This window comes from Peromyscus maniculatus, chromosome 23, assembly GCF_049852395.1.
Source record: "Peromyscus maniculatus bairdii isolate BWxNUB_F1_BW_parent chromosome 23, HU_Pman_BW_mat_3.1, whole genome shotgun sequence".
Taxonomy (NCBI): Eukaryota; Metazoa; Chordata; class Mammalia; order Rodentia; family Cricetidae; genus Peromyscus; species Peromyscus maniculatus.
This window is the reverse complement of record NC_134874.1, coordinates 40,808,297-40,831,770: the sequence shown is the minus strand read 5'-3', so window position 1 is coordinate 40,831,770 and position 23,474 is coordinate 40,808,297. Positions and strand designations below refer to the sequence as shown.

The window sequence follows — 23,474 nt, the reverse complement described above, 5'->3', positions numbered from 1 at the left end:
CAGATAAGTTTTTTAGGGTGCACAATATTTTGGGGAACACAATACTACCACACTACAACCTGAGTGATTTATTAACATCTGAGTACAATAATAATATTTACCCACCTTGCTGAGTATCTCTGGAACAAGCCTATCAGGAGGCATATAGGTACTTTGGGGGAATATGCACATACTTGAATTCTCAATTGAGCTGTTCAATCCCATTATTATTTCCAAGGCTCTAGCCAAGCATTTGCCACCAACAAGAAGATTTGCCTTTTACTCCTTTTCACTTCAAGGCAGAACCCTATATGTAACTCTAAGCAGCAGGAATGTGGAAGATGAGATGATGTTGCCTATGAACCTAGAATATTTAACCAGATTGTGAGGGTTTTTTTTTCTTGAAACAGAAGCAGAATTATTTATACAAAATCACTAGTGGAAGTATGATTTGACAAATCTGTGAAAAAATATATGTAGTGTATGGAATATAATATGTATAACTGCATACATATATCCCTATACATGTAACACTATAATACAAATTGTGACTTTACACAGAGTTTTTCTGGATGCTTCCTAAAGGCTGGACTCTTGGCCCGTCCTTCCTAAGCTTATGCCCAGGAGCAGCGCTTACGTGCAGACTGCTTCTCTGAATGCTCAAGGTTTACTTATCAGATCATAATTCTTCAAAACCAAGGACTCCATTGCTTAAGTTCCTAAGATTTCCATGCTTTCTGCCCTCATTTGAAAAAGCAATAACTTCTTTATGATTTTTGGATGACCCATTTTTTAAGGTATTCTTTGAAATACAGTGTTTGTATTTGGGTTTTGTTTTTGTTTCATGTAGTGGCTCCTATAGACAAGACTAGCCTCAAACTTGCAATTCAGATGATGACCACAGATTACTTAATCTCCTTACTCAGTGTTTGTGCATACCATGATATCTTATTTGTAGGTGACTGGGTACCAATTCTAGGACTGTGATTATGCTATGCTGACCCAAACCTGCAGGAATAAGAGACCCAAAGGTGGGGTTTTGAGACAGAGGACCAAGTGAGAGAAATAAAAAAGACAGATATCTGGGACTTGGAGAACTTACATAAACTGATGAATTAAATTATGTCAAGCAAGTTTGATGATCAGCCTACCTTGTTTCATGCTATTCATAGGGGAAAATAGTCAAGGTCAATTGAGAGACAAATAAAAAAATGTTCAGCAAAGAGAACCCAGGATACCTCAAACACAGCTACCTTAAGACTGATAACCACAACCCAGTGTAAAGAGTAGGATCCCCAGAAACTGAAACCTTAACTTCCTAGAGGCCCCAGTTTCAGACCCAGGGAGAAGTTTGTCAGATCTGTTCCTGGAATGCCTCAGAACTGACATATGTTTGTCCTTTTGCAATATTGTCTGACAGAACTTTGGATTAGTCTGAATCACACAGGATCTCCCCAACTTTTTACTTTACATGGCCCAATGGATTATTTGTGTCTAAATGTTTAAGAGCCCCAGATACTCCTTAAACAAGCAAATGTCTCTGAATATTGTCAGATGAATTACCAACACAAGTAATCTGTGGAATATACTCAACAAATATTTAACAATGTTTAAGAGATGACATATTTGCAGTTTGTAATAAATCCTTGTTTGCCTGAAGAGTTCAATTGAATGTGTGATGAGCAAGGCCCATGTCAGTCACTTTTACTTGAGGGTTAAGAAATCCAACCTAACATTCTCATGTTTCATATTCCCTGAAAATGATTTTTAATTCCTCCATTTCCATTTCTATTCATTATAATTTAAAGGAGCAGCAGAGATATATCTAAAACCAGCATGACACTGTCAAGATGATTAATGTTGCATTGCTTGTATTGTATCTCCTATGCTAAATGCCAAAAAATTTAAAGCATTTAACTTAACTTCTAGTTGTTATTTTTATTTTTATCTATGTTCTTGTGATACCAGAGCTACAGAAATGTTATAAGGAATATGATTTTCAAAATGAGCACTATGCACTTGTTTGGCAAGGGCCACTGTGGAAACAGCCTCTGACTTGAGAGCTGTAAGTACTACAAAAATTATAGTTAAAATAATATCTAAAAATCTTTTTTAGTAAAAGCCTAATGTAGTTCAAAGAGAACCTGTTGTTCAAAGTCACAATACTTGAAGTATTATTAGTTTGTACAGAACCATAGTAAATGAAGACTGTTAAAAGCAGGCTCCCATAAGCAACAGCCTCTATACAATTAGTGAGGATATGAGTAACATGTAATTTTAAAGTCCCTTCCTTTAACAAGGGACTCTCAGTCAGTTACATACATGGACAGGTAACACAAGCAGTGAGGCAAAATACAAAATGATATGCATGCCATGGTTGGTCATCTTCTCTAAAATCCCATTGATCACTCCATTATCCAGGATGGTAGCTCACAGCCTAAGGTCCCTTTGAACCTTTTCCTCTAAAGATAGTCTAAACAGAACATGGCCAATGAGAGGATTCTAGGATATTATCTTCATCCAGACTAGATGGGCAACTCAAAGACAATTCAACCAGTACTTCAGATCATCTATTCAAAGGCAAGGAGTACTTTAGAATCATGGAGCAAGCCACCCACAGGGATTCCATTCTGAACCAGGGCACAGGATTATCACTGCATTCTCGGAAATGTCCACACAAACTGGTAACTTATGGGTTATCAGAATGATGAATGAGTTGATGATGCTTGATTTTTGATCCCACATACCCTCTTAAACTATAGGCCTTCCCAGTCTCTTACATGAGAAGAACATAGTCATACTGTCTCATTAGTGACAAACAAATAGGAATAATTTATGATATACCAATATAGATAAAGTGAGCACTGCTAGGTACCACATGTGAAACATCAGAATTGTGAAATAAACAAGCATATCATTAGTAAATACTCTAGAAGGCAGGTCTTCCTATGTGACTGGATGGGCCAAAGAGGGTGTCAGTTATACAGGCAGTAGACTCTCACACTTTCCACATGTGTGACAGAGAATATGTCAGAAATGCTAAAAAAAATTGAATGTAATTAACAGACTTTTCTGTCTCCTTGACCACTTAAATTCTTCTTCAGTGAGAGGTTCAATCTGTTCCCAAGATGGGAGTGGGCTGTCCATGGGGGACTGCAAGGGATATAGCAGACTGCATGCTCCCTTCAAACTCATCATCATCTGCATCCTCAGCTTCTGGGACCTGTACCCCAGCAAATGTCTTCATAGCCTGGGAATGCAGGACAAAGTGCTTTGGGAATCAAAGTGGTCTATCAGCTTCCTATGGGAAAATACAACATCCTCTTCCATACATGAGCACAAGGTCATGACCAACCCATTTATCCTATAACAGGATCTTTCCACAAAACCTCTCCTGGAGCATGTCTACTCATATATGCTCCCCAACAGTTAATCCTTATTGTTTAGTTCTCAATGTGTTGAAATAAACTAGAGAGTAGTATTGGAAAATTTGAATTAAAGAATCGGCAGGCTATAAATTATGAACCTGGCCCATAAGGTCAAAGAGAACTAACTATCAACAGTCATTGAAGGCCCAAAGTGAATCAAGTTGTGAAGAGGTGAAGGGGCAATCTATCATGTCAATTTATCATGTAATAAATTCATGGGCTTGAGAATACCTATGTTCTTTATAAGCCAAGCAAGAATTTCATAATAAGAAGTCAAGGGACAGCCAGGATCAGTGGGCAGAAAAATCCATTCTATGGGTACCCTAGATTGCAAGAGTATGCCAGAAGGGTATGTGGGAGTAGGTAATAGTATAGGAGATAAAAGAAGCTTCATACCAATACTGGTCAGCTGCACATGAGCAGTGATTTGATGTACTAATTGTAAGGTCTTTTGATACTTTGGAGTAAGCTGTCTAGAAGTGGGGTCATTATCTCCATTTAAAAAGGGAAAAAAAAGAGTCAGATCTTTTCTAGTATGTTACAGGGAAGGTCTTAAACCTATCATATCTCCTGGCATCTTTTGAAAATCAGTTAATGTTAGGAATTACATGTGGATCTTTGTGGGTAAATGGTACTGTCTTCTGTAATATGATCTAAATAAGAAAAGGGAGCTGTAACCTGTGATATTTCTAAGGAAATTTCCAGCTGAGACTGTTGGAAGTGATGCTGGACTGTGAGAAATAACTGAGTAATTAAATTTTCAGTAGGTACTGAAATCATGTAGGTAATAAATCAATTAGGTAATAAATAATCATGAGAGAAGGGTACTTTTGTCTAACTAGGAGCAAGACTTGAGTAATAAATTGTTGACTCACGTTGGGGCTATTGGCCATACTATGTAGTAGCATCTTCTACTGATCTTTCTTCATGAGTTTCGGAAAACTAGAGGAAGGAAGGCTAAAAGCAAAATGAGGAAAGTCCTGAGGAGAATGGGGTTTGCTCAGTTAAACAAGTAGGAGCTGATTCAGGTGATTTTATAACTGTACCAGCAAAAAAGATGTTCCTCATCATCATCTGAGGTATCCTGAGGTTAATGTAATTCAAGAAATTAACCTCTGTCCTCATCGTCAGGGCCTTTTATCTCTATTTTTGACATCTTATTTTTATCTTAGTCCCCAAGTGTGTTTTGGAGTATACTGGTAGATATACATGGATGTTGAATTAAAAATGAATATGTGACAGTATTAAATCCTACAGTACAACCCCCAAATAGGAAACTCTTGTGACCCTCATAGGTGTTATTCTGTCTTTAAGCTTTCACCTACTGTTCCCATATCTTTAAATTTATAGAACCTTATTCTGGAAACAAAGAACATATTTCTCATTGAAAGTAAGGAATTTATCTAAGTACCATGGTGATACATGCCAAAGTAGAAGCTGATGCATCATATGAAAGAAAAGAGATTGTTCTTTAGAATCTTTTAGTCTCATGTTTTACTCTCAGCTATTCCTCCATTCTTTCTTTCTTACAGGTCCCCAAGTCTGACTCTTTTTGTATATTTAGCATAGTAACACTCAGTCTTGATGATTTCTATTAATCTCAAGCCCACGCCACATTAAGTGAATAAGAAAGAATGAGGATCACAATGGGCAAGGTGGTGAGATTATTTGGAGAAGGACCATGTGTGACAAATAAAGAAGATATGTAGCTGTCCCCAGGAGGTCTCGCATAAAATGATGAGTTATGTTAGAAGTTTATTAAGCAGCATAGATTCTTACATGCTATTTATAGAGGGGAAATGGCCAATGTTAGCATACAGCTAAATCAGACAATGCTGGCAAAGAGAACACAGGATGCCTCAGACACAGATGTGTTAGGACTGAACCACAGCCCCAAAACATCAAATCCTCAAAAAATACAACCTTCACTGTTTTGAGGCACTGGCTTAATCTCTAGACTGGACCTTCCCACAAGTTCAGTTCCTGAACAGGAAACAGAAGTAATGTTCTCTTTGTCATTTCATTAGAGTCCTGAAGAATGCCTTGGATCAGTCTGGCTCTACACACTAGGCTTCCACTATACAGACTGGGCTCTATCATCTGCCTAGAGACAGTTTCATACAGTTGAAATTCACAGTGACTGAATGCAAATTTCCCTGTTGGAAAATGCTTACCTTGAATGGACAAAGCCCTGGGCTTGATCCAACACCATATAAACTGGACATGGGGGCACGTACCCATAATGCCTACATTCCAGAGTATCAGAATTTCGAGGTCACTTTTAGATACACAGATAATTTTAGTCCAGGCTGAGTTACTTGGGATTCTATCTCCACAAATTAAATTGCTTGGGTTTTTTTCTCAGGTTTCCGAGGTGAAAGTTCAAAACAAGCATTCAATTTTATGTTTTATTTATGTGGGGCAGCATATCCTCATCCTCATCTTTCCACGTTGAACAGGGACACTAGGTGAAAATTCATTTGCCTCTACTTCCTTGTTACATTTCTTTTAATATAATGAGCAGCAGTTATGTATATCTAATATGCCACATACATCTCTGTTATTTTAAATTTCCTGACTATACTGAAATCCTAGAAAAGTCTTAAAGCGAGTGAAAAGGGAAGCAAATACGTTTTGTGTTTTTCATTTGTTTGTTTTGTTTTGCCTTTTTGAGACAGAGTTTTTCTGTGTAGCTTTGGAGCCTATCCTGGAACTCACTCTGTAGATAAGGTTGGCCTTGAACTCACAGATATCCCCCTGTCACTGACTCCAGAGTGCTGGGATTAAAGGTATGCACCACCATGCCTGGCCACAAATACATTTTGTACATTTATGGCAATGTCCCTGACTCTTGGTACCCTCAGGCACTCAAGAAAGGGAAAAGACAGAGTGTTCCAGGATTGCACAGTCAAAACAAAACCGGACAACTACCACAAATAAAGACAGTTACTACTTTTAATAAAGAAGAAACAATTTTGGACTGGGCAATATCCAGAAAAGAAATCATGAATATCTTTAAATCCACCATGTCAAATATCTCCTGCATTTTCTTTTTTCTCTCAGAGAACTTGGAAGAATTCCCATTAATTGCTTGGTAGGAAAATTAAATAACGAGCCTGAAGTCCCACAATTTGAATCATTTGTTTCCCATTTTGTGACCGATATAGGTAGAAAAGTAATTACTTTTATTTTTCCTTTCTTTTCCCAGGGCATATCGATATATGATATAGAATGCCAAAAACAGTATGGAGATATGTGGGGGTGAGTATTCTGCAAATGTCCAACATGTACATTTGTTATTCTATGATACCAAACTGCATGAGAGAACTTTGTCAGTCCAGAGTTAATTGGGACACCTTTGCCTGTTTTAAAGTGTCTGAAATCCTATCCTGCCAAGGTTCCATATAAGCATTGTTGCTCCAGTCTGAAGTAAGATGAGGACATTGCAGGTAATGATTTGTCTGCATCCTTTGATGTTCCAGAGACACCTAGCCTTACTTTAACCCAATGTCTTATAAGGTTCCTGCCTCTATTTGTTCTTCCTCAAGACTTTTAAAAATTGTAATTAATGCATTAATTCAGATTCTTTGAATATATGTTCATAAATTCAGGAGAGTATCTCCTGCCCATACTGATTTATACTTAGATAAAGGCAAAAAAAATTAAAAAATATTTCCAGTAAATCTGGACTTTTCAAAGATACGCTGAGGGGAAAATGAGTATTTGTAGTTATTATTTTTGTTTGATTTAATGTTTGTATAAAGTATGTTTTTTATTTTTATTACTTTATTTTTTATTTGAGGTTATAATTGCATCCTTTCTCCTCTTCCTTTTCTCCTTCAAATACATCCTCTGGTTTTCATTAATTGTTACATGACTATATGTATATGTAAGTGTATTTATATTCATATGTATGACCTATTCAGTCTGTATAGTGTTTTTTATATGTATGTTTTCAGGGCTGATCATGTGGAATTGCAATACCAGTTTGTGTGCTCTTCCCTGGAGAAGACCGTTTCTCTCATTCTCAGTAATCCTTACCTGCCTGTACTTCTTTCTATAGGTGTGAGGCATCCCAGGCCTTCACCCATGGTTTATTTTCTGAGACCAGGTCTCAATATATCCAACGATGGTCTGGAAGTCACTATGAGTCCATATGGGCCTAGAAGTCTCTGTCTTCCTTATCTGCCTCCTGGCTACTGGTCTTAGAATTCTGCACCTTCATACTTTGTTGAATTTTCTTTTACTTTTCAATTTTTATTACATGTTTTAGAAGGCATTGATTGTTTAATAAGAATGTGTATGGTTATTCCCTCTCAACATATACTATTCACTTTGAAGAAAAGGTGTTGGATATGCTACACCATGCTCTTGACTTCTGGGTTTGTTTCATTAATTATTTTGTGTGACGATTGAGGCAACTGGGGATTTGTCTAGAGCCTGTCAAGAAGTGACATCACTAGGCTATGTGCCACAAGCAAGGCAGAAGAGGTTCTGCCTCTTCATTTCTTATCCATCATCAGAAAGCACAGCATTAATCTCAGGGTCTGTTGAGCTCTCTTGCCGTGAGACCCAAGGCCATGGGCTTTCTGTGCTGCATTTGTAATGGCTCCAATTGAAAGTTGCCAGAAACATTATTGCTTGTCAATTGTTAATAATTTGCCCTTGGGGCAGTAGAGTAGCAGTGAATAATCACTTGGCATTCTTACAGAAGACTAGTTTCAGTTCACAGAAGTATGTATTATAGAACCAGAGGTAAAATCAGAATCAATATGTAATCATCTCCATTTTCCCAATACAGGCTATATAATGGGCTGCTCCCTGTGCTGGTTATCACAGAACCAGATATGATCAAGAATGTGCTAGTGAAAGAATTTTATTCTATTTTCACAAATCGACATGTAGGTATTCTTTTTTTATGTGAAAATTATACACACCAAACAAGTTATATACATATATATGTGTGTATGTAAATATATATATATATATATATATATATATATGTGTGTGTGTGTGTGTGTGTGTGTGTGTGTGTGTGTGTGTGTGTATTCAATACATTCAATAACAATTATTGAAACAACCAGGCATGAATATAAAAAGAGAAGAAAAGGGTATATGGAAGTATTTGGAAGGGAGAAATGTTGAAATTACATTATAATCTCAAAAATAAAACCTCAAAAGGTGAGTATTCATTTAATTTTTTATGATCCCACTTTGTCTAGCAGTTAGGATTTTGTGTTTTGCTCAGGAGGCCTAGCTTCCCCTTCCAGTATAGGAACACCTGTATCTTTCAAAGAAAAAAAATCAGCTGGCTTTGGTACAGTACACCTTTAATCCCAACATTCTGGAGGCAGAGACAGGTGGATCTCTGTGAGTTTGAACCCAGCCTGGTCTACAAATCAAGTTCCAGGACAGCCAGGGATACACAGGGGAAGCCTGTCTTGAAAAGAAAAAAAAACAAACAAAAGAAATTATTATGAGAGGCTGAAGATGTTGATTTGTAGTAGCTTAACCTGACCTAGAGTTGAATCTCAACCACTACAAAATGAACAAACATTTTGTAATAAAATTATTATGGATTCACTGTAATTTGCCAACAATGTACAAGTCATGCTATGTGTCTTCATGCTGTTTTGTTCAGATGGGGAACATCAACCTTTCCCAAGGAGAAATTCTCAGCACTCAGAGATAAGCAGAAAACTTCTTTCATTGGTTCACAACCATCATTTAAGCAGTCCCAACTTGCTGTCTAATTGGGTATTCATGGTGGTCACTTCTCAAGGGGGAAGGACAGATGTGACCCTGGTCAGTAGGGAATGGACAAGCAGGGTCACAAAGCAGAAGTCACTAGTTCATTTTAGCCTCTCTGCTGTCTCAGGGCAGAGGATGGTTTACTGTCTCCTTATACTTATGTCACCCCATAGTCCCTAAGGAAGCTTGGTAATCATAATTAAGGTTAAAGTTGGTGTTTTCCTGTCTCCTTCAGTTTTTTCAAGGCAGTTTATTATTTATTTTATTTGGCAGTGTGTTTAAGCTTTATTAGTAAGTGTGAGTGCTTGCATTCAAACTGAGTTTGGTCTGATGACAGAGCTAAAATAATTTATCCACATTTATATACCTCCTGGTATAAACAGCTTTGAATGGTACTTTTAATTTTTTTTAGTTAAAATACAAATATTTTATTTGCTTACTCCTACTCATTCCCCCCTCGTTCCCACCCCAGCTCCCTTTAGATAATATAAAATATTTAATCCCTAGGAGTCATTAATCATTCCCTCTTCCCCTCCTGTATTTTCCTCCTTCTTCCCTCTCTAGTTAAGAGTCCCTCCCATTTTCCCCATTTCTCCTTTATATTACCTGTGTCCTGCCATTTCCCTCTTTGGGATCCCGTTGTCATAGCCCCATTTTAGTTTCCTCCTTTCTGTGATCTCTCTGTTGTATTCACACATATGGAGATTGAGGGCTAGGAACCAATGGTATGAAATAACATGGGGTATTTGTCTTTGCGGATCTGGGTTATCTCACTCAATATAATATTTTCTAGTTCCACTTGTTTACTGCATGGTTTAAATTTTATTTACAGCTAAATGGAACTCCATTGTATACATATACTGCATTTTTAATATCTATTCACTGTCTATTAGTTGAAGGATATTTAGGTTGTTTTCATTTCCTAGTAATTGTGAACAGAGCATAAATGAATATATCTGCACAAGCATCTGTGGAGTAGAATGTTGTCTTTTTTGAAGAATTTCCAAGAAGTGGTAAAAGCTGGTTTACATGGTAGATTTATTTTTAGTTTATTGGAGCACTATCCACAATGATTTTCAGATTGCACCAGTTTGCAATCACACAGTAGATTATGATTCCATTTTCCTACATTCTCACTAGCATTTGTTGTTGTTGGTTGTCTTGATTTTAGCCATTCTGAGATTGGTAGTATGAAATCTCAAAGTTGTTCTAATTTTTATTTACCTAATTTCTATGGGTAATGAACAATCAGTAGATATTTTTTAGACATTTTTATGTCTTCTTTTGGGAATTTTTCAACTCTATTACCCACTTTCCTTGAGACAGAGTCTCTCTGCAAAGCCCTGGTTATCCTAGAACTCACCATGTAGACCAGGCTGTTCTTCAAATCACATGAATCCACCCCCCTTTACCTCTGGAGTACTGGTATTAAAGGTGTGAGATACTATGCCCATCTCTCATATCTCATTTTTAAATTGGGTCATTTGTGTTTTTAAGTCTTTGAGGTTTTTTTTTTGGGGGGGGGGGTGTAACATAAATTCTGATATTAAGCCATTATCAGATGTGTAGCTGGCAAAGATTCTCACTTTGTAGAGTTTGCCTTCACTCAATTGACTGCCTCCTCTGCTGTACAAAGCTTTTTAATTTTGGGAGGCAATATTTGTCAATTGTTGACCTTAATTTCCACACAAATGGAGTCCTATTCATGAAATCCTTTCTTATACCTACATTCTTTAGGGTACTGCTTCAGTTTTCTTCTGGAAGATCTCGAATTTCAGATTTTACACTGATGTCTTTGATCTATTTGTAGAAAGTTTTCAGTAAGATGATTGATATGGGTCTAATTCATTCTTTTCATGTGGACATCCTGTTTTCACAGCACATTTGTTAAAGATGCTGTCTGTTCTCCAGTGTGTATTTTTGGATCTTTGTCAAATATCAGGTGGCTATAGACATGTGTACTCATGTTCTAGTTTTTTGTTTCCTCCATTGATCTATATATCTATTTTTCCACCAGTAAGATACATTGTTTTTAATACTGCTGTGCAACATATTTTGAAATCTGGAATGATAATTATTTCTGCATTGTTCTTATTATTAAGGATTGCTCTGGCTATCCAGGATCTTTTTTGATTCCATGTGGATTTTAGAAATTTTTTCTAGTTCTGTGAAGAATGCTGTTGTGATTTTCTTGGTGTTGCCCTGAGTCTATAAATTGCTTTTGGTAGAATCATCATTTTCACAATGTCATTTATACTAGTACAGAATCAAAGGATGTCTTTCTGTCTTGTGGTGTCTCAATCTCTTTATTCTGAGATTTAAAGTTTTAACTGTAGAGTTCTTTCCCCTCCTTGAATATGTTCATTGCAAGGTCAATTATATACTTTGAAGGTATTTTAAGTGGAGATGCATACATGATCTCCTTCTCAATCTTCTAGTGTACACATTGGCTCTCTGCCTCTTTACTGAAATTGTTCATCATTTATACATGTTTTCTAGTAGAATGTATATTTGTATATGTATAAATATATTGTATATATATTCTGCAAATAAGAATAATTTGACTTTTTCTTTTTGTATAATTTCCTTCTCTTATTATTTTACTCTAGCTAGTGCTTTGAGGATTATATTGAAAAAAGAGCAGGGATAGTGCACAGCCCTGTCTTGCTCTTGATTTTATTTTATTTTAATGGTATTGCTTGAATATTTCTCCATTTAGGATAATGTTGGCTGTGGGTTTGCAATATAGAGCATTATTATTTTGTTGTGAATTATATATTTTATTTGATGTATGTTTCTGTCATTCTTACTCTCTCAAGAACTTATATAATGAAGGCATGCTGAATTGTTTTCAAAAACTATCTCAAAAGTATCTCCTCTGCCAATATTGGAACTCATTATGTAGTTCAGGATGATGTTGACCTCCCAGATATCTACCTGCCTCTCCATCCTGTGTGCTGAGTTTAAACACACAGCATCACTGTGCTGAACATTTTTAACCATTTATTTATTTATTTATTTATTTATTTATTTATTTATTTATTTATGTGTTTATTCATTTATAGACTAATTCTTTTTAATTTTAAAATTAGTTGTGTGCATGTGCATCAGAATGTGGGTATGTGCACATAAGTAATGATAGTAATTCTTATTTTATGTCTTCATTATTTCATATATGTGTGTATTATCAATTTTATTATGATATTATTGCAACAAATACAATACATGATAACATGGATATATAATACACACTCCTATATACATATATGTGTGTGTGTGTTGCTTATATTCACCTCCTATTACCTAAGCTTGTCTCTCTCCAATTCTTACTATTTCTCTTCCTTTTCTAAATTATATTTCATTCTGCTCTAGTGTCTTTAAAAAATTGGATGACTCTAGTGAATCTAGTAAGTGTTGATTACAAGAAAATATATATTATAAAATTATTTTCAGGAACATAGAGACCCTATCACTCTCTGCACTGCTAAAGTAAATGGTTTCCCCCTTCTCTGGTTGCCACTACCTACCTATAAATCCTAAGGAAGAGACAGAACCTCATGAACCTTTCCCTTCTCTATGGTGGAATGTTGATGGGTATTATCTTGCGAATGGACTTAGGCCAATAACTGCAATTCTGGAACTGCAATGATATTTCATGCACAGAAGTGAACTTTCTGTATGTCTCTAACCTTCCTGTTGTTCAAAAATGTATAAGAAACTTTATTTATGTTTATTTAAATATGTGTATGTGTTTGTGAATATGAGTAAAGTACCCATGAAACCATAAGAAGTTGTTGGATTCCCTGCTTCTAGATGCACAGGCAATTGCCCTACCTGACAGGGGTTTTGGAGACTGAACTCAGGTCCTTGTCAAAAGCAGTATATTTTCTTAACTAGTGAGCCTCTTCTGCTCCTCTCCCTTTTTCATTCTCCCCTGAGTGGATTATTTAGATGTCATATTTAGGAGTGATCATTCTGAATTCACCTTTTTTATATTGCCTAGTTATAAATTGCTATATTAATCTTTGGCCATGATAAAATGAAACTTCTAAGACAAACACTGACAGAAGTAATCTGAGGATATAAACATAAGAATCTAGAGGGCAATTAGATGAGCATCACATTCCATTTTGTAGTGCAGAAACAGTTGTTTCTGCACTAGGGCCTATGACATGCTTTTATCAGTTTTAAAATACTGCATATGGAAAGATGGCTCAGGCATCAAGAAAACTAACTGCTATTATACAAGACAAGGGTTCAATTCCCAGTAGCCACATGGTACCTGAACTCAACTCTGAGTCCAATCTCATTGGATCTGATGCCCTCTACTGGGATCTACAGACACTGCACATTTTTAGTACAGATGTGTTGAAGATATACATGGAAGAATGCTCTTGCAAATATTAGTAGCTCCACAGATATGGTGGGTGACATCACAAGCTTCTTTCCTGTCTGTGCTGGATTTGTAAAATTTAACTGATCTTCTAGAAGTCTAGTGGGGATAACCATAGCAACCGTGAGTCCATGTGAGTAATACTCATGTCATGCCCAGAGTCAAGACCTTCATGGCACTCCTCTGGGTCTAGGAGTCTTTCAGCCATGTCTTCCACAATGTTTCCTGAGCCTTGGGGGTGAATGGTTGTAGAATGGTTATTCTATCACTTTCAATTTCCTTATTTTTTGTATACTTTTTTTGTTCCATGTAGTTAATAACATATCTATATGGAAATATTTCCACTTGCAGTGAAATCTGAGTGCCTTTTAGTTTATATTTGCCTCTCATTGCAAAAGCTAGATGTCAGGTTAGGATGTAGTAAAAGGTGAGAACTAGTTGTTTAAAATCATCTCTTAATGGGAAATTCAGTGTTTCTTAACAAAGTGAAGTGCTGGATGAAGAAGGTTTTGCTCGATATAGTTTTTATCATATGTATGAGGTTTCCCTCTCATTATTGATATGTATTTATATCATCAAGAACTATTGAAATATTCCAAGTTAGAATCAAATACAGGAGCATATGGTGGAAGAAACTTTCCAAGGGGAAAAGAGAATTATAGTGCTCCTTTGCTTATATTTCATGATAAACAATGGAGAGATATTTACATGATATTCAATTAATGCTTTGGCTAATAATACCCATTTCTTGGTATTTATGTTAATTTAATAATTACTGTTTCATGTAACTTCTTTTTAAAATAGCTCAAGCTGAATATACTTGGAAGTGCAAAACTGGTCTAAGGAAAATTTGCCAATATAGCCCTCCTCTATACCCTATTGTTCTGGTTGCATTTTGGCAACATGAAACAAACATAGGCATAGCTAGGAAGAGAAACCTCAGTTGAGAAATGCTTCCATCAGCTTTCTTGTAAAAAGACTGGAGCATTTTCTTCATTAGTAACTGTTCAACTCATTAGAGTTTGGTGCCACCTCTGGGTAGGTAGTCCTGGATTGTATTTGAAAGCAGGCTGGAAAAAAACATGGTGAGCAAGCCAGAAGGAGCATTCCTCCAAAACTCCTGCTTCAGTTCCTGCCTTCAGGTTCCTGCCTTGAGTTACTGCCTTCACTTTTCTCAGAGACAGAATATGGCCTGAGAGTTGTAAGATTACTAAATGCTCTCCACAAGAAGTTGCTTTTTTCCATGGTCTTTATCACATCAATCAAAATCTAACTAAGAAATCAACTTTCTCTCTACTGACATGGAGAATACTTTTAGTCTTCTACCTGTTTTTTCACAGAAAAAGGCATTTTTTTCTACAGAAGGATTCACATTGAAATGAATATTGTAATATAACAACTTTATCCCACACGGATGGTGTATGTATCCATACTTTAACTTTGAAGCATTTTATATGTTATTTATCACATATGTTTGCCTGAATGTATGTATGTGTACTGCATGTGTGCAAGTACTCACAGAGAGTAGAATAGGGCATCAGACACACAGAACTGGAGTTACTGACAGTTGTGAACCACCTAATGTAGCTCCTAAGAATTTAACCAGAGTCCTTGCAAGAGGATCAAGTGGTGTAGACCACGGAGCCATTGCTTCAGCCCTAGTTTGAGGAACTGCTGTTGAGGGACTAGTATGAAACCTGCCACCTAGAAGAGGGTTAGTAACTGTTAAAGAGTGTTGTCTACTTTATGCAGGTTTTGTAACTGTTAAGATAACCAATCTAATTCAGGGCAAAATTTTTCTTGGTATTGTAGTTTTTTGGTCCACTTGGATTTATGAAAAAAAGTATAACAACTTCTGAGAATGAAGAATGGAAAAGAATCCGATCATTGATGACACCAGCCTTTAGCAGTGGAAAACTGAAGGAGGTAAGCTTATGAAGAGCTTTTTATTGTAAATGGAGTAGATTTTATCAGAGGAATGGTAGAAATAATATCACACTCTTTAAAGAGATGTTCCTTTGAGAATTATATTGTTAAGAGTGGTCTTTGTTTTGTTTTGTTGTTATTTTGTCTTGTGTAGTCATTTTAAAAATATGATGATCTTTATATAATTTCAAAAGACCTTTTATTTTAGAAACTCAGATGTTGCCATTTATCATGAGACTGTGTTGTGTTTTGTGCTTAGATGTTCCACATCATCCAAGAATATGGAGATGTGATGGTGAAAAACATGAGTCGGGAAGTAGAGAAGGGCAAGAGTGTTACCATGAACAAGTGAGTAGTGATACATGCATTGTCATGCCCCATCTGGAAATCTCCCTCTGCCTGATAAGTAGATGAATTATTCTGGAGCAGAGTAAGGGAGAGGCATGAATTTACCCAAATACCTTGTGAGTAACAAAATTAGGTTACCAGTTATCATCTTGTATATTCTAGAATAGTTTAGAATGAAAGAAGAAAATTTAGAAATGGTGCAGATGAGGGGTTAAGAAATGTGTGAGGAAGATATATGTGCTACATAAGAGGTCATTGATTTGACAAGTGTATTATAGCTATAACTTTCAACTATCTAAATATTCAGTTTTTGCTGAGTGTCTTAGAAAAATATAAGCAAGAAACAAATTCCTTCTACCTTTTTCATCCAACAGAAGATGTAGAAGGTTCTGGAAATGGTGTGGGTAGTAAAATCCTATTGATTTCTGAAGATACAACAGTAGTAAACTCAGGCTTTGTTGATTATACTGCAGACCAATAGTCACATAGCTTAGAGGTTGTGTGAGTAACACATTAACTCACCTGCTTCTCTCCTTAGTGTATTTGGGGCCTACAGCATGGATGTGCTCACTGGAACCTTATTTGGAGTGAAGGTGGATTCCCTCAACAACCCCCAGGATCCCTTTGTGAAAAACACAAGAAAGCTTTTTATATTTGACTTTTTCAATCCATTGGCTTTCTCTACAGGTATATAGTCTATTTTTCAACTATATTAAGATCTTAAACTTATTTTAATTACCATAAAATATAAAGTTTCCTCATAGCATATCCATACACAATTATTATCTCCCCCATCTTGCATTCACTCCTTTATAATCTGATTATTTTACCCCCCTTTGAATTTTCATATCACATGTTGTTACCCATCATTGCCACATACTTTTGTACTTTTTGATAGACAGAAGATGATTGTGTAATTTCTGTCTTTGAGCTATTAATGTCATGATTTATATTTATACATTTACATATATTGAATCACTCACTCCTCCATCTCTTGAATGAATCGTGAATCAAAGGTAAATTAATGTTATCTACTTCCAATGTTTCTCTGTTTATTATATTATGGATAATATATTTATTTTAAGAGTGGGTGTAGATGTCACTCACTATTATATTGCAGAATTTATTGTGACATTATATCTATTAGCATTTTTATGAAAGTGAGTGCACATATTGATACATACACATTTAGAGTTGCAAAACCTTGTGGATGGATAGTTTCTGGAAAGTATATAAAGCAATCTCCTACATCCTTGTGACTAGCTTTAGTTTGATATTGGAATAATGATGCACGCTTGTTTCTTGTGTTGATATTTGGTGGTTGGTAACAATTCGTGGGTCAGGAAAAAACATTATGATTGATAGGCAAATATGCTAGTCTCTGTATTATTTACTTACTCATTTATTAAAAGACAGGTTCCATGTATTCCTAGCTGGTCTAGAACTGGCTATATAGATGAGAATTGTCTGAATCTCACAGTGATCTGCCTGCCTCTGGCTGTTGAGTGCTGAGATTAAAGGATGTATCACTATCTTCAGCCTTAGTCTGTGTCCTTAGATAAAGGAATATAGAATGTTAATATTAAGACTTCTTATTGAAAGTCATGCATGGATTCCTGACATGTTATTGATTTTCTACTGTCTGACATTGTTTTGACCCTCTGTTCTTAACAGGTTTCTCAGCATCATATTTTCCTCTAGCATGTTGGCTGTGTTTGTTTTTTTCCTAGGTCAAACTGATCTGTACATTATATAATGCAATCAGACTTTATATTGTAAGAAATTCTTTAGCATGACATAGCAGGGAAAGTTTTTCCTCCTTTGATTATAATAAATAGCCATATTTATTACACACACACACACACACACACACACACACACACACACATATATATATATATATATATATATATATATATATATAATATTCACCAGTTACTGTTTTCTTATCATGAAAAACATCTTTTTAAGACATCCTGGCATTTTTATTTTCCTTTTGAAAATACAGGAGATATGCTCATTGACCTGTCCTTATATGTGACATCATCCTTCCTTTGGCACCTTCCAGTAGGCTTTCTTTATTCTGCGAGTTCACTGCATTATCTTCAATGTGAATAGGGAAGTTTCTTCTCCAGTCTTCATATCAGTGTTATACTCTTTTCCATTGTGCATCATGGCGAACATTTCTTTCTTTCAGTCTGGGAACTTCTGTTCTGTCATTTTTTATTTATTTTTTATTTCATTTTACAATACTATTCAGTTCTACATAACAGCCACAGATTCCCTTGTTTTCTCCCTTCCTGGCCCCCTCCCCTTCCCCCCAGCTCACCCCCCATTCCCACCTCCTCCAGATCATGGTCTCCCCCAAGGACTGAGATCAACCTGACAGACTCAGTCCAGGCAGGTCCAGTCCCTTCCTCCCAGATTGAGTCAAGCGTCCCTGCATAAGTCCCAGGTTTCAAACAGCTAACTCATGCAATGAGCACAGGACTTGGTCCCACTGCCTAGATGCCTCCCAAACAGATCAAGCAAAATGACTGTCTCACCTATTCAGAGGGCCTGCTCCCTTAGTCTTTGGTTCATAGTTCATGTGTTTCCATTCGTTTGGCTCCTTGTCCCTGTGCTTTATCCAACCTTGGTTTCAACAATTCTCGCTCATATAAACCCTTCTCTTTCTCACTAATTAGACTCCCAGGGCTCCACCCGGGGCCTAGCTGTGGATGTCTGTTTCTGGCACAACTATTAGGGTGTTTGGCCATTTCATCACCAGAGTAGGTCAGTCCCGGCTGTCTCTCGACCATTGCCAGCAGTCTTTTGTGGGGGTATCTTTGTGGATTTCTGTGGGCCTCTTTAGCACTTGTTTCTTCCTTTTCTCATGTGGTCTTCATTTACCATGGTCTGCTATTCCTTGTTCTTCCTCTCTTTTCTTGATCCAGCTAGGATCTCCTGCTCTCTTTCCCTCAACCCTTGCCCTTCATTGCTCCCACTCATGTCCAGGCTGTTAATGCAGATCTCATCCATTTCTCCGTCATTGGGTGATCTCCGTGTCTTTCTTGGGGTCCTGTTTTCCAGGTAGCCTCACTGGTGATGTGAGTAGCAGTCAAGCTATCCTTGTTCCACATCTAGTATCCTCCTATGAGTGAGTACATACCATATTTGTCTTTTTGAGTCTGGGTTACCTCACTCAGGATAATTTTTTTTCTGGATCCATCCATTTGACTGCAAACCTCATGATGACATTGTTTTTCTCTGCTGAGTAGTATTCCATTGTGTATATGTGCCACATTTTATTTATCCATTCTTCAGCATGATGTCATTGTCTTTCTCTGCTGAGCAGTATTCCATTGTGTATATGTGCCACAATTTATTTATCCATTCTTCAGTTGAAGGGCATCTAGGTTGTTTCCAGGTTTTGGCTATTATAAACAATGCTGATATAAACATAGCTGAGCAAGTGCTCTTGTGGTATGATTGAGCATTCCTTGGGTATATGCCCAAGAGTGGTATAGCTGGATCTTGGGGGAGATTGATTCCCAATTTTCTAAGAAAGCAGCATATTGATTTCCAAAGTGGTTATACAAGCTTGCATTCCCACCAGCAGTGAAGGAGAATTCCCCTAGTTCCACATCCTGTCCTTCATAAGGTGTCTTCAGTGTTTTCAGAGTTGTTTTGATTTGCATTTCCCTGATGATTAGGGATGTTGAGCAATTCCTTAAATGTCTTTCAGCCATTTGAGTTTCCTCTGTTGAGAATTCTGTTTAGATCTAAAGCCCATTTCTCAATTGGACTGTTGGTCGTTTTGATGTCTAATTTCTTGAATTCCTTATATATTCTGGATATCAGTCCTCTGTCAGATGTGGGGTTGGTAAAATCTTTTCCCATTCTGTAGGCTGTAGCTTTGCCTTGTTGACCATATCCTTTGCTCTACAAAAGCTTCTCAGTTTCAAGAGGTCCCATTGATTGACTGTATCTCTCAGTGTCTGTGCTACTGGTATTATATTTAGGAAGTGATCTCCCATGCCAATGCATTCAAGACTACATCCTACTTTCTCTTCTAGAAGGTTCAGAGTAGCTGGATTTATGTTGAGGTCCTTGTTCCACTTGGACTTAAGTTTTGTGCACCGTGACAGATATGGATCTATTTGCAGCCTTCTACACAATGATATCCAGTTATACCAGCACCATTTGTTGAAGATGCTTTCTTTTTTCCATTGCACACTTTTGGCTTCTTTGTCAAAAATTATATGTTCATAGGTGTGTGGGTTATTGTCACGGTCTTCAATTCGATTCCATTGGTCCACATGTTAGTTTTTATGCCAATACCAAGCTGTTTTTATTACTGTAGCTCTATAGTAGAGCTTGAAGTCAGGGATCATGATGCCTCCAGAGGTTGTTTTATTGTACAGGATGCCTTTGGCTATCCTGGGTTTTTTGTTTTTCCATATGAAGTTGAGTATTATTCTTTCCAGGTCTGTGAAGAATGTGTTAGTGTTTTGATGGGGATTGCATTAAATCTGTAGATTGCTTTTGGTAAAATTGCCATTTTTACTATGTTGGTCTTGCCTCTCCATGAGCATGGGAGATCATTCAATTTTCTGACATTTTCTTCAATTTCTTTTTTCAGGGGCTTAAAGTTCTTGTCATATAGGTCCTTCACTTGCTTGGTTAGTGTTACCCCAAGGTATTTTATGTCATTTGTGGCTATTGTAAATGGTGATATATCTCTGATTTCCTTCTCTGCTTCTTTATCCATTGTATATAGTAGGGATACTGATTTTTTTGAGTTGATCTTGTTTCCTGCTATGTTGCTGAAGGTGTTTATAAGCTGTATCAGTTCCCTGGTTGAATCTTTGGGGTCACTCAAGTATACTATCATGTCATCTGAAAATCTGGAAAGCTTGACTTCTTCCTTTCCAATTTGTATCCCCTTAATCTCCTTATGTTGTCTTATTGCTCTGGCTAGAACTTCAAGTACTATATTGAATAGGTATGGGGAGAGTGGACAGCCTTGCCTTGTTCCCGATTTTAGTGGAATTGCTTTGAGTTTCTCTCCATTTAATTTGATGTTGGCTGTTTGCTTGCTGTAAATTGCCTTTATTATGTTTAGGTATGTTCCCTGTATTCCTGATCGCTCCAAGACTTTTATCATGAAGGGGTGTTGGATTTTGTCAAATGCCTTTTCTGCATCTAGTGAGATGATCGTCTGTTTTTTTTTCTTTGAGTTTGTTTATATGGTGTATTACATTGATGGACTTTCATATGTTGAACCACCCTTACATCCCTGGGATGAAGCCTACTTGGTCATGGTGGATAATTTTTCTGCTGTGTTCTTGGAGTCTGTTTGCCAGTAATTTACTGAGTATTTTTGCATTGATGTTCATGAGGGAGATCTGTCTGTAGTTCTCTTTCTTTGCTGTATCCTTCTTTGGTTTAGGAATCAGGGTAATTGTAGCCTCATAGAAGGAGTTTAGTAATGTTCCTTCTGTTTCTATTATGTGGAACAATTTAGAGCGTTTTGGTATTAACTCTTCTTTGAAGATCTGGTAGAATTCAGAATGGCTGAAACCATCAGGTCCTGGGCTTTTTTTGGTTGGGAGACTTTTAATGACTGTTTCTATTTCCTTAGGGGTTATTGGACTATTTAAATAGTTTATCTGGTCTTGATTTAACTTTGGTATGTGGTACCTATCCAGAAAATTATCCATTTCTTTTAGATTTTCCAGTTTTGTGGAGTAGAGGTTTTTGAAATATGACCTGATAATTCTCTGGATTTCCTCAATGTCTGTTCTTATGTCCCCCTTTTCATTTCTGATTTTGTTGACTTGGATTCTCTCTTTCTGTCTTTTGGTTAGTTTGGTTAAGGGCTTTTCTATCTTGTTGATTTTCTCAAAGAACCAACTCTTTGTTTCATTATTTTTTTGTATTATTCTCTTTGTTTCTATTTTATTAATTTCACCTCTCACTTTGAAAATTTCCTGGCATCTATTCTTCCTGGGAGAATTGGCTTCTTCTTGTTCTAGAGCTTCCAGGTGTGCTGTTAAGTCACTAGTGTGAGATTTCTCCAACTTCTTTATGTGGGCATTTAGTGCTATGAATTTCCCTCTTAGCACTGCTTTCATAGTGTCCCATAAGTTTGGGTATGTGGTGTCTTCATTTTCATTGGTCTCTAGGAAGACTTTAATTTCTTTCTTTATTTCTTCCTTAACCCATTGGTGATTCAGTTGAGCATCATTCAGTTTCCATGAGATTGTAGGTTTTCTGTAGTTTTTGTTGTTGTTGAAATCTAACTTTAAACCATGGTGGTCTGATAGAACCCAGGAGGTTATTCCAATTGTTTTGTATGTGTTGAGATTTGCCTTGTGGCCAAGTATGTGGTCTATTGCTGAGAAGAAGTTATATTCTTTTTTGTTAGGATGGAATGTTCTGTAGATATCTATCAGGTCCAAATGGGTCATAACACCAGTTAAGTCCTTTATTTCTCTGTTAAGTTTCGATTTGGGAGATCTGTCCAGTGGTGAAAGTGGGGTGTTGAGATCTCCCACTATTAATGTGTGGGGTTTTATATGTGGTTTAAGCTTTAGTGATGTTTCTTATTTATATGTGAGTGCCCTTGTGTTTGGGGCATAAATGTTCAGAATTGAAACTTCATCTTGGTGCATCTTTCCTGTGATGTGTATGTAATGCCCTTCTTGATCTCTTTTGATTGATTTTAGTTTGAAGTCTATTTTGTTGGATATCAGGATGGCTACACCCGCTTTTTTCTTAAGACCATTTGATTGGAAAGTCTTTTCCCAGCCTTTTATTCCTAGGTAGTGTCTGTCTTTGAATTTGAGATGTGTTTCTTGTATGCAGCACAAAGATTGGTCCTGCTTTGGTATCCTTTCTGTAAGCCTATATCTTTTTATAGGTGAATTAAGTCCATTGATATTAAGGGATATTAATGACCAGTGATTGTTCATTTCTGTTATTCTTGGTGGTAGTGTGTGTGTGTACTTCTCTTCTTTGGGGTTTACTGCTGTGACTTTATCTATTGCCTATGTTTTTGAGTGTGTATCTGACCTCCTTCGCTTTGAATTTTCCTTCTAGTGCTTTCTGTAGGGCTGGGTTTGTGGATAGGTATTGTTTAAATCTGGCTTTGTCTTTCAATGTCTTGTTCACTCTGTCTATGATGATTGCAAGTTTTGCTGGGTATATTAGTCTGGGCTGACATCCATGTTCTCTTAGTGTTTGCATTCCATCTGTCCAGGTCTTTCTGGCTTTCAAAGTCTCCATTGAGAAATTGGGTGTTATTCTGATGGGTTTGCCTTTATAGGTCACTTAGCCTTTTTCCTTTGCTGCTCGTAATATTCTTTCTTTATTCTGTACATTTAGTTGTTTGATTATTATGTTGAGAGGACTTTTTTGGGTGCCTAGTCTGTTTGGTGTTCTGTAGGCTTCTTGTATCTTTATAGGCATTTCCTTCTTTAAGTTGGGAAAGTTTTCTCCTATAATTTTGTTGAATATATTTTCTGTGCCTTTGAGTTGGTATTCTTCACCTTCTTCTATCCCTATAATTCGTAGGTTTGGTCTTTTCATGGTGTCCCAAATTTCTAGGACATTTTGGTTCATGACTTTGTTGGCTTTAGTGTTTTCTTTGACTTATGATTCTA

The 23,474-nt window shown here is 36.7% G+C and overlaps 1 protein-coding gene across 1 annotated transcript in view; it reads left to right on the top strand.

Moving 5' to 3' along the window:
- The window catches only part of LOC102919158 (cytochrome P450 3A4-like), a 46,830-nt gene that overhangs the window by 3,052 nt on the left and 20,304 nt on the right, over window positions 1–23,474 (top strand). Inside the window, 5 exon segments of the mRNA XM_076560640.1 lie at window positions 6,616–6,668; window positions 8,209–8,308; window positions 15,364–15,477; window positions 15,737–15,825; window positions 16,364–16,512. Coding sequence (XP_076416755.1) covers window positions 6,616–6,668; window positions 8,209–8,308; window positions 15,364–15,477; window positions 15,737–15,825; window positions 16,364–16,512 — 505 coding nt within the window.